This window comes from Macaca fascicularis, chromosome 16 (genome assembly GCF_037993035.2).
Source record: "Macaca fascicularis isolate 582-1 chromosome 16, T2T-MFA8v1.1".
In the NCBI taxonomy this organism is placed as follows: Eukaryota; Metazoa; Chordata; class Mammalia; order Primates; family Cercopithecidae; genus Macaca; species Macaca fascicularis.
The window spans coordinates 48,226,440-48,238,484 of record NC_088390.1 but is presented as its reverse complement, the minus strand read 5'-3'; the positions used below and the strand labels follow the sequence as shown (position 1 = coordinate 48,238,484).

The 12,045-nt window shown below is 45.4% G+C and overlaps 1 protein-coding gene across 2 annotated transcripts in view; it reads right to left on the bottom strand.

Moving 5' to 3' along the window:
• The window catches only part of HSF5 (heat shock transcription factor 5), a 58,286-nt gene extending 46,756 nt beyond the window's left edge, over positions 1–11,530 (bottom strand). For both annotated transcript variants that reach the window (XM_005583833.5, XM_074019197.1), the window contains exons 1-2: positions 10,819–11,530; positions 2,513–2,887 (exon numbers count right to left, since the gene is read on the bottom strand). In XM_005583833.5, the coding sequence (XP_005583890.2) occupies positions 2,513–2,887; positions 10,819–11,425 (982 nt within the window). In that variant the 5' untranslated portion in view covers positions 11,426–11,530. The remainder of the gene's footprint in view (positions 1–2,512; positions 2,888–10,818) is intronic.
• Between the last annotated feature and the right edge of the window lie 515 nt (positions 11,531–12,045).

Below are 12,045 nucleotides of genomic sequence, written 5' to 3'. Positions count from 1 at the left end.
TCGAACTCCTGACCTCGTGAACCACCCGCCTCGGCCTCCCAAAGCGCTAGGATTACAGGTGTAAGCCACCACGCCAGGCCCAGATTTATAATTTTTAAATGGCAACAAATTACGCCATTCCCTTTTCTTTTTTTTGAGACGGAGTCTCGCTCTGTTCCCCAGGCTAGAGTGCAGTGGCGCGATCTCGGCTTACTGCAAGCTCCGCCTCCCAGGTTCACGCCATTCTCCTGCCTCAGCCTCCCGAGTAGCTGGGACTACAGGCGCTGCCACCACGCCCGGCTCATTTTTTTGTATTTTTAGTAGAGACGGGGGTTTCACCGTGTTAGCCAGGACGGTCTCCATCTCCCGACCTCGTGATCCGCCCACCTCAGCCTCCCAAAGTGCTGGGATTACAGGCGTAAGCCACCGCGCCGGGCCACTCCATTCCCTTTTCTAATTTACATTTCTTCTACTTTAAGTAAATATGTTTTTTAAAAAATATTTAAAATGAAAAAATATTTTAGCTTTCCCTTTAGTGCCACCTGGGAGAAATGGTCTAACAAAAGACTTCCAGAAATTGCTTCCAGATTTACATAACTGAAAAAATTAAAGATCCTAGATTATTAATTCACAGGGTAAGGAATGCCCCCTTTCTTCTCTTTCTGGTCTTTTCTGGAATGCCCCCTTTCTTCTCTTTCTGGTCTTTTCTCAAAGCTTTGACGCTTGTCTTATTTCTATTGCCTCATTTCATCATTGTGTAAAAAGCATACCACATGATGAAATACATCATCATGTGTTTTTGCTATCGTGTTTTTGCAAAATTGAAAATACATTTGAGGCCAGGCGCAGTGACTCACACCTTTAATTCCAGCACTTTGGGAGGCCGAGGTGGGTGGATCACGAGGTCAGGAGTTCAAGACCAGCCTGGCCAACATGGTGAAACCCTGTCTCTACTAAAAAAAAAAAATTAGCCAGGCGTGGTGGCAGGCACCTGTAGTCCCAGCTAGGTGGGAGGCTGAGGCAGGAGAATCACTTGAACCCAGGAGGTGGAAGTTGCAGTGAGCCGAAATTGCACTACTGCATTCCAGCCTGACAACAGAGTGAGACTCTGTCTCAAAAAAAAAAAAAAAAAAAAAGAAGAAGAAAATACATTTGAGTGAAATGGTAAGATTATATTGCAAAACGTTTTCTATTAAAAAAGAAAAAAAATGGCCAGGCCGGGTGGCTCACTCCCGTAATCCCAGCACTTTGGGAGGTCAAGGCGGGTGGATCACCTGAGGTCAGGAGTTCAAGACCAGCCCTTCCAACATGGCAAGATCTCGTTTCTACTAAAAATACAAAAAATTAGCTGGGTGTGGTGGTGGCACACACCTGTAATCCCAGCTACTCAGGAGGCTGAGGCAGGAGAATTGCTTGAACCCGGGAGGCGGAGGTTGCAGTGAGGCACGATTGTGCCATTGCACTCCAGCCTGGGCAACAAGAGTGAAACTCCATCTCAAAAAAAAAAAAAAAGAAAAAAGAAAAAAGAAAGGAAAAAAACCACAACTTTTTTTTTTTTTTCCCCAAGAAGCAAAACAGATGATAACTATCATAAGCATTCCCAGTTAGTGGCTTGGGATCTACCAGCATGTTCTCAATGCCCTTGGTTGAGTTCCAGGTCAGTTGTCATTGTCAGGTTTCTCCTTCTCTCTGCTACTCCCCAGTTCTTAGCTGCCTAGGAATAACACTGTGGAGATCCCACTGTTCACCAGGTTTTTACTAAAGAATTTAATGTTCAGAGAGTATGTTTTTTTTAATTAAATATCATTACTGAGATAAATCATTTCATTATGAGGTAATCTCACCTTAAGATTAAACCATATTAAATATATAATAGACATATTTTAAAAGAACTGCGGCACCAAGGACAGAGTTAAAATAAGGTTCTGGGGTACTAAGGTTTTTTGTTTTTTGTTTTTTTGTTTTTAAGACAGTCTCACTCTGTCGTCCAGGGTGGAATGCTGTGGAGTGATCTCCGCTCACTGCAACTTCTGCCTCCCAGGTTCAAGCAATTTTCTTGCCTCAGCCTTCTGAATAGCTGGGATTACAGGCGACTGCCACCGTGCCTGGCTAATTTTTGTATTTTTAGTAGAGCTGGGGTTTCACCATGTTGGCTAGTCTGGTCTCGAACTCGACCTGAAATGATCCACCCACCTCACATTCCCAAAGTGCTGGGATTACAGGCATGGGCCACCACATCCGCCCTTGGGGTACTAAGTCTTAATTTCATAACTAGGACACATTTTGAATATACAAGTTTCACTAACAATACACACCTTTATACACCCAACGAAATTTTCACAACCCTTAAAAGCACAATGAAATTTTATATATTGTTTAAAAATATCTCCTGCTAAGAAATCTTTGCCATTTCTTAGATGCACATTCCTACTGTTTGTGTTAAAGCACAGAGACAATAAAATGCATTTAAAATATATATATGCTCATTATAAACAACCTTAAATAGAAGGCCATGAACCTGAATTTGTCATACCTGTTGGATAGTAGGCTTGCGAGTACTGTGCTGAGGGTGTGTAGTTAGTGTATTTTTGGGAGGAGCTGACCATTGTTTGAGGACCTTGTTGAACATGGACAGATGTGGTGCTGGGCTGCAGCGTATAGGTAACCTCAGCTGGAAACCTCTGGAGTACAGGAAATGGAACCCCTTTATCTGAAAATGTGGGAGATGTCTCCACTTGTCCAGGGTGCATTCCAAGGGAGTTCTGCCATATCCTGTGAGGAACTGGGGTCCGATCTAAACCTTTCAGAGGGAAAGTACTGTGGTCATGGGACGGAGTTGATACGTAGGAGTAAGGAGACAAACTATCTCGCCGAAATGACCGGTGAAATTGTCCTACAGCCACTGGTCCTGCATAAAAGAGGAAGAGCACATTTACTAATTTTGCATTACACCACCAGACATAGTAAACCAAAGGTCATAAAATATACTACTCTTCACCTATCAGCCATTTTTAACACAACAGAAGTTTAGTTTTGGTAAAAAATTCAGAATCAAGAATATGAGACATATAATGCTGAAAGAAGAATTGAATAAACCTTTGTTTTCTCAGTGTAATAGTCATAAAAGATAAAGTGCCTAAATTCTAACATTAAATCAAATGTTAAATCAAATATTCAACATTAAAAGCCTTTTATACATGATTTGGCCATCTTACCTTTCGCTTTATTTGCCTGACCCAGATTTTTCCAACGTGTAAGCTACTTCCTAAAAGTTTTCCATTCAGTCTTTCAAACAATTTTGTAACATTAATAATAGACATAAAAATAAGCTGTCCACCAAAAAATAAAAGAAATGGGTATGGAACATATAACAAGATTTTTATAAATGTAACGTTCTTTGCTATCTATCTATCTATCTACCTACCTACCTACCAACCAACCAACCGGATCTCACTCTGTCGCCCAGGCTGCAGTGCAGTGACGTGATCTCGGCTCACTCTAGCCTCAAACTTCCAGGCTCAAGCAATCCTCCCACTTCAGCCTCCTGAGTAGCTGGAACTATAGGTGCACACCACCCAGCACTGTTTATTTTACTTTTTGTAGAGACAAGGTCTTGCCACGTTCCCAGGGTGGTCTGGAACTCCTGGGCTCAAGCGATCCTCCTGCCTTGGCCTCCCAATGTGCTAGGATTACAGAAATGAGCCATTGTACCTGGCCTGTTTTTTGTACTTTAAAGGAAAACAAGAAAAATCATTTTTAAGAGGCCTATTATTTGAATACATTCAATCTCCTGAAGTAGGATTTTTCCCCCCTACTAAAGACCTCTTGATTTCAGGGATCCAGAATTTGTGTTGTGTGTATGTGTTTATTTTTGGCATTAATGTTTTATTCTTTTTTTTTCTTAGAAACAGATTCTTGCTTTGTTGCTCAGGCTGGAGTGCAGTGGTGTGAACATGGCTCACTGCAGCCTCGAACTCCTGGGCTCAAGCAATCCTCTCACCTCAACCTCCTGAATAGCTGGAGTTCAGACATGCACCACCACACCTGGCTAAATTTGTTTTGTAGGCAGGAGCCTCCCTATGTTGCCCAGGCTGGTCTTGAACCCCTGGGCTCAAGCATCCTCCTGCCTTTGCCTCCCAAAGTACTGGGATTACAGGCATAAGCCACCATGTCTTGCCCTCCCTTTCAAATTTTTAAAAATGATAATCTTTGTAGAAAAGTCAAGCTTGAAAAGTTTGACTTAGTTTCCTCCTTCATTCCTTAAATCAATCAATCATTTTCCATGACTTTTCTTTCTTCAGAGTCTTTCCAGTAGTATCCTTTCCCAGATGTCAGTGGCTCTCAAACATTGGTTTACATCTGAATCACCTGAAGGGTATGTTAAAAATCCACAAATCCAGGCCCAGAGATTCTGATACTTGTCTTCTCTTCATTAGCAATGTAAAAAGGAATAAAAAATGGAGATAAGGAAGACAGAGAAAGGGCAACAGTATGTAATGAAGGACAAGAGAATATAAATGGTGCAGAACTATAAATTACGATTCTTGAACATAAACAAAGCTAGCCTAATTTATTCCTAAGGAAAGTTTTGCATTAAATCATGTGACTGATTCACAAGTTCCTTTCAATTTATTAAGCTAATCTGTAAAACAGAGGGAAAACCTATTATGTGCTACTCAAGTATTAAACTACACGTTGAAAGCTGACACTCAAATATCTGCTTTTCCAAATAATTAGATTGTAAACCCATTCAACAAGTTACAAATCTGTCATTCTATTTCTGTGGTTTAATTTCCTTTAAAGAATAAAGCAGGCCAGCCATGGTGGCTCATGCCTGTAATCCCAGCACTTTGGGAGGCTGAGGCGGGCAGATCACTTGAGTCCAGGAGTTCGAGACCAGCCTGAGCAACATGGTGAAACCCCATCTCTACAAAACATACAAAAATCAGCTGGGCATGGTGGTGTATGCCTGTAATCCCAGCTACTTGGGAAGCTGAGGCAGGCGAATTGCTTGAACCAAGGAGGTGGAGGTTGCAGTGAGCTGAGATTGAGCCACTGTACTCTAGCCTGGGTGACACAGTGAGACCCTGTTTTAAAAAGAGAGAATAAAGCATTATTGAGTCCAGGAGTTCAAGGTTACAGTGAACTATGATCATGACACTGCACTCCAGCCTGGGTGACAGAGTGAGATCCTGTCTCTTAAAAATAAATACTTAAACAAGTAAATAAAGCATTAATGCCAAAAAGAAAAAAATACATACATATGAACAACACAAATTCTGGAGCCCTGGAAATCAAGAGGCTTTATCTGATGCAGGGAAAAAAATCCTATTTCAGAAGATTAAATGTATTCAAATGACAGATCTCTTAAAAACTATTTTTCCTTTCTTCCTTTAAAGTACAAAAAATAGACCCTGTCTATTTTTTCTAACCCTGTCTCATCCTTCTAACCCCAGCACTTTGGGAGGCCAAGGTGGGAGGATTGCTTGAGCTCAGGAATTTCAGACCAGCACAGGCAAAATGGTGAGATCCTGGCCAGGTATGGTGGCTCACGCTTGTAATACCAGCGTTTTGGGAGGCTGAGGAAGGCAGATCGCTTGAGGTTAGGAGTTCGAGACCAGCCTGACTAACATGGAGAAACCCTGTCTCTACTACAAATACAAAAATTAGCTGGGCATGGTGGCGCACACCTTGTAGTCCCAGCTACTCGGGAGGCTAATGAAGGAGAATAGCTTGAACCTGGGAGGCGGAAGTTGCAGTGCGCCGAGATTACGCCACTGCACTCCAGCCTGGGCAACACAGCAAGACTCTGATTCAAAAAAAAAGAAAGAAAGAAAAAAGAAAAAAAGGTGAGATCTTGTCTTTACAAAAAATAAAAAAATCAGCCAGGTGTGGTGGCATGCCCCAATAGTCCCAGCTAGGAGACTGAGGTGGGAGGATGACTTGATCCTGGGAGGTCAAGGCTGCAGTGAGCCATGTTCATGCCACTGAACTCCAGCCTTGGTGAGAGAGGGAGACTCTGTCTTTAAAAAAAAAAAAAAAGAAGAAGCATAAAACAGTTTTTATGCTGCTTGACTACCAATTTCGCAGGTACACACACTTTGAACCTACCACTGACAACGCCTCCTTTTTTTTTTTTTTTTTTTTTGCTCTTCACAAGAGGTGTTTCTCCATGTCCAAAACTACCCATTGCTTGATTTCTCCTGGGATGCTCACATGCCAACACTACATACTGCCTACAGAGTACAACAGCTCTGCCCTCTTTGGGGATAAACTGTTGGCGAATTTTCAGGCTGTCAATAACTTCAGCAGCTAATTAAAGAATTCTCGACCTTAAATTGTTTTATATCTGTCTACTTCTATCATGATAAACTTGGAGTGATGGCCAATTAACTATTTTAGATGCTGTTAAAATTAGAACACAGTCAAGATTAGAAGGGCATTCTTTTAAGTCTGTTTTTTAAAATAAAGAACCAAGACATGTTCAGCCCTTATTTATTCTTCTGTTAAGGGTTACCTCATAGTGGTCAATTCAGATCAACATTACATCACCTATATGTCCTCAAAATATCTTTAAGATATATTTGGCAAAGTTTTAATCCAGAATTCTGGAAATAGAGGGCAGGATGAAATTGTGTTCTTAAAAATTCTATTTCTTTTATGGAAGTGCATCTGAGTTAATCAATTCCCAGGAAAGAATCCAAAAACTTGCCTCTTGAGAGCATGGTATCCCCAGGCAAAAACAGGTTATCCATTTCTCAGACCTGTTACTTAGTTTAGAATATTTTAACCAATATCGTAAAATAAACTGTTCCTAAAAACAAAATAACAAAAGTGCACAAAGGAAAAACATGCAATCTCACGTTTCTTATCAAGTAGACTCTTGGAAGGTGAACAGTACAGTTGGTTCAGTGGCTCTAAATAAAAGAACTAGGTCCTAAAACAGAGGATTCTATTATAGGCAGAGAAGTATTCAACCCATACACAGAAATAGAACACAGAAAAAATGGAGACTAAGCAGTAGCAGTGTAGTCAGGCACACAACCAAGGCAAGATTCGAGAAGAAGAAAAATGAGATGAGGAAAAACAGAAGAGCCAAGGACTTAGAACATGGAATGAGGACAAAACAAAGTTGTATTCTTCAACAACTCTGTTCAGTTATTCAAGTTCTAGTATGCTTGAACTTATAGCAGAATTACATTCCACCTGAACCAGTAACACAATTCCCTGGTGAACCAAACCTATGGTATAGACAGTCCACACCTGACATACCTTCTGCACACACCAACAGGTAGAATGGTAAGGAAAACAAACAAACAAACAAACAAAAAACACCAAACAGGAAAGGCATCAAAACAATAACTTAGTTATACATGGATTGACATATAATCTATACTGAAACACCATGAATGTATGTTTTTCAACAAATAGTAGTCTTTAAATGCTGACCAACTGAACTATAAGTGAATAAAATCAGATTCCAGATGGCCCTGAATTTCTTTAATTAAAACGGACTCTATCCTTAAAATATAACTGGGTTTAAGATAGTTGAGGGAAAAAGATCAGAGAAAAGAGCAAGTGTTGGTTTTCATGTGTGTGCGTATGTATGTTTCTTTGTTTGAAGTGGTTATCCCATTTCTCCCAAAAAACACATTTTCTAGTCTTTTCTCCTTATGCCCACCAAACATGCAACCTGAAAAAAAAAAAAAATCCATGTCAGAGATTCTGCCAAATGTATGCCATGGTATTGTCTCCATTGCCTTGCCCCTTACCATTCCCTACCAAAATCAATGGCCATCACATGGAAGTGCGCTAATATTCCTTTAGGACATTCTTATGCCACTGCTGCTTTTTCAACTTATTGTTGGAACTTTAACCTAATCCATTATCTTCTAAACTCCACAGTGGACACATAACCTAGTTCCTTATCTTCTAAATTCCAAATGAACCAAGTACTGTTGTCACTCATAACCCTGGGCGAAGGTTAAGTTGAACATAGTGTTATTTTATTTGTATATTTAAACTTTTCATTAACTCAAAAATAACCCAGATTTCTTTTTTTCTTTTGAGACGGTGTCTCGCTCTGTCGCCCAGGCTGGAGGGCAATGGCATGATCTCGGCTCACTGCAACCTCTGCCTCCCGGGTTCAAGAGATTCTCCTGCCTCAGCCTCCTGAGTAGCTGGGACTACAGGCGCCCGCCACCACACCCAGCAAATTTTTATATTTTAATAGAGACAGGGTTTCACCATGTTGGCCAGGATGGTCTCAATCTCTTGACCTCGTGATTCACCCGCCTCGGCCTCCCAAAGTGCTGTGATTACAGGCATGAGCCACCACGCCCGGCCCCATGGGATTACATTTACTTTATAGTAAATCCATGTTAACATGCTGAAAGTGTTTTTATTACTCTCCTAGTTGAAGGTAAAGAATGAATCATTATTATATCCTGTCGGTTTCTTGGTATACTGCTGCATATCATGGACTCTTTAAACAGAGAAATGGAATACCGCCACCCTCGCCTTCCTGGAAGAGGAGGAAGAGCATCAAAAATCAAGTCTACAGGCCTGGTGTGGTGGTGGCTCACGCCTGTAATCCCAGTACTTCCAGAGGCCAAGGTGGGCAGATCACTTGAGCCCAGGAGTTCCAGACCAGCCTGGGAAACAGAGTGAAACCCTGTATCCACCAAAAATACAAAAAATTAGCTGGGTGTGGTGGCCACACCTATAGTCCCAGCTACTCGGGAGGCTGAGGTGAGAGGATCCCTTGAGCCCGAGAGGTGGAGGTTGCAGTGAGCCAAGATCTTGCCACTGCACTCCAGCCTGGGGGACAGAGTGAGACCCTATCTCAAAAAAAAAAAAAAAAAAATCAAGTCTATAAAATAATTTGGCCATGTGCAGTGGCTCACACCTGTAATCTCAGCACTTTGGGAGGCCGAGGCAGGCAGATCACCTGAGGTCAGGAGTTCAAAACCAGCCTGGCCAACATAGTGAAACCCCATCTTTACTAACAATACAAAAATTAGCTAGATGTGGTGGCATGCACCTGTAAAATCCCAGCTACTCTGGAGGCTGAGGCAGGAGAATCGCTTGAACCCGGGAGGCAGAGGGTTCACCTCCCGGTGAGACGAGATCTTGCCATTGCATGCCAGCCTGGGCAACAGAGTGAGACGTCATCTCAAAAAATAAAATAGGCGGGGCGCAGTGGCTCACAGGCCTGTAATTCCAGCACTTTGGGAGGCTGAGGCGGGCAGATCACCTGAGGTCAGGAGTTCAAGACCAGCCTGGCCAACGTGGTCAAACACTGTCTACTAAAAATACATAAATTAGCCAGGCATGGTGGCGCGCGCCTGTATTCCCAGCTGCTCAGGAGGCTGAGGAATGAGAATCGCTTGAACCCGAGAGGCGGAGGTTGTGGTGAGCCGAGATCACGCCATTGCACTCCAGCCTGGGTGACAAGAGCAAAACTCCGTCTCAAAAAAATAAACAAATAATAAAAAATAAACAATTCACTATCACAGAGGGTTTCTGAACTTTTACTAAATACAGATGTACACCAAAAAGTTTTTTCAATACTGAAAGATTGTAGCCAATAGAGAAAACTTCAAAGTCTGTAAATGTGAGCTTTCTAAAATTATTTTTAAACTAAAACTTGACAGCCGTAAAGAAAACCATTTTTGCCTTATGTATGTCTAATCATAACCCTTTAAGGAAGCATCAAGCTCTAATTCGCTACAATGAAAGAAATGTGTAGCCAATTCATTCTACATAGGAACTATATCTTGTAAGCCACGATGTATCCTTGTATTTTTGATCTTAAGGTATATAAACAATGCCTACCATTCTACACATCACCCAGAACCCTAAATCTGATGATTGTCTTAACATTTCTTCTAAGATTTCTTAGATGTGCCAATAGGTGGAAGGTGGTAGCCCTCTTCAAGGACAAATTTCCACTGCAGGCACCTTTTCCAAAACTTTCCCTTGGCTGCTATTGTAATGTTCTAGGTTCTTTTTTTTTTTTTTTTTTTTTTTTTTTGAGACGGAGTCTCGCTCTGCTGCTCAGACTGGAGTGCAGTGGCACTATCTCGGCTCACTGCAACCTCTGCCTCCTGGGTTCAAGCGATTCTCCTGCCTCAGCCTCCTGAGTAGCTGGGATTACAGGCGTGCGCCACAACCACGCCCGGCTAATTTTTGTATTTTTAGTAGAGACGAGGTTTCACCCTGTTGGTCAGGCCAGTCTTGAACTCCTGACCTCGTGATCCACCCGCCTCGGCCTCCCAAAGTGCTGGGATTACAGGCGTGAGCCACCATGCCCAACCGTAATGTTTTAGGTTCTCTTGACTATTTTGTTCCGTCCCGCCTTAACCTGTAGGGTGACTCCACTCTGCTTCCCACCGGAGCAAAGGAGCCCCTTCTGTGTTTCTTGCAGACCCAATGTTTCAACGAAGGACTCTTTAGTCTACATGTTTGCAGTGGACAGTGTGGGTCTCAGGAAGGTAAACGGAGGCTTACAACCAGGTAACTCCTGGGGTTCAAACTGGGGACAAGTAGAAGGGAGCCTAAGAGGCGGAGGTCCCTTTTGCTGCCAGTGGGCTCAGAAGGGGCTGAATGCTTACGGACCCTCCAGGGGAGGGCCGGTGGCCACCGTGCTGGTGCCGAGAATGGTGGCGGTGGCAGTGGCGGGACTTTCAGTCTCTGGGAGCACAGTGGACAATGGGTCCTGGGCGCCTTTCGGACTCCCCCAGCGTGAGGACGTGCGAAAACGCGCCCTCGAAGGGCGGTTGCTCCCCGCCGCCCATGTGCCCGCTGTGGGCGAGGGCGCGGGCAGCTCACACTCACCGTGAGGCTCCGGCCGGGGCCCCGCGGGTGGCGGCGGCTCCTGGTGCTGCAACGGGGCGGCGGCGGCGGCCGAGGCAGCGGCGGCGGAGGCGGAGGCCGAGGTGATGAGCAGCCGCTGGAAGCGGTTAGGCGGGCGGCAGGGCACCTCCAGGCCGGCCGCCAGCTTGGCCTTGTTGGCGCTAGTCAGGCGCTTGAGGTGCACGAGCAGCTGCGGCTGGTCGCGGCGGAAGTGCGGGCTGTGGAAGTGATGGAGCGGCCCGTCCCCTGCCGGCCCGCCGCCCCCCGGCCCCGGCCCCGGCCCCGCCGCGCCCGGCCCGCCCAGCACCACCTTGCGGAAGCCGTAGAGGTTGAGCTGGCGGATGAAGCTGGTGAAGTTGGTGGTTTTGAAGAGCTCGGGCTCCGCCCCGGCCCCCGCAGCCCCGCCGCCGCCTCCCCCCGGCCCGGGCGGGCTGAGCAGCTCGGCCTCGAAGAGCGGCTGGTCGATGAGCAGCCCCTCGCCGCGGCCGTCCCAGCGGATGGAGCGGTAGCGCGGGCTGTTCACCAGGCGCCACAGCTTGGCAGGGAAGTTGTTGGGGTTGATGGGGGTGGAGAGCAGCGCCTCCTCCATCGCCCCGACGGGCCCGGGCCTCGCCCCCCGAGCCTAGCTCTCCCACTCCGTTCTCGATCCCTCCCCGGCCTTCGCCTCGCCCTGCCCGCTCCTGCCGGCGCCCGTCCGCCGCGTACCAGGGACCGTTGGCGCACGAGGCCCCGCGGTGCCTCCCAGCACGGCCAATGGGGCCTCGAGTTCCCGCCACGCGGCGTGGGCACCTCCCCCTCGGCGGCCGCGTGCCCCGGCCAGGCCCGCCAGACGCCTGCGGGACCCGGGCAGGCGCCCCTTCCCCAGGCGTTCCCAGACTTGAGGCCGGGAAGGCTGCCCGCCGGGGAGTTCTAAGTCCTGCGAAGAGAGAAGCCCAGTTATCCACCGTGGAATACCAAGAGGCGTGTGTTTCGGTCCAGCCAACTAGTGGGGACTTGGAATGCAGAGAAAGTGTGCGTTAGGCAGCAGAGTCGGTCATTCTGGGGACCAAAGGGTCTGGTCTGTAATCTTTCTAAGTGGAACTGCCCACCTCTCAAACAAAAATGATGCTACTGGAGGTATAATATCTTGAGTAAACGAATTCACCTTTTAGATAGTAGCCTTTTGTATCTTTTTAAGATACACTCTTTTAAGCCAGTATTTTGTTCAAG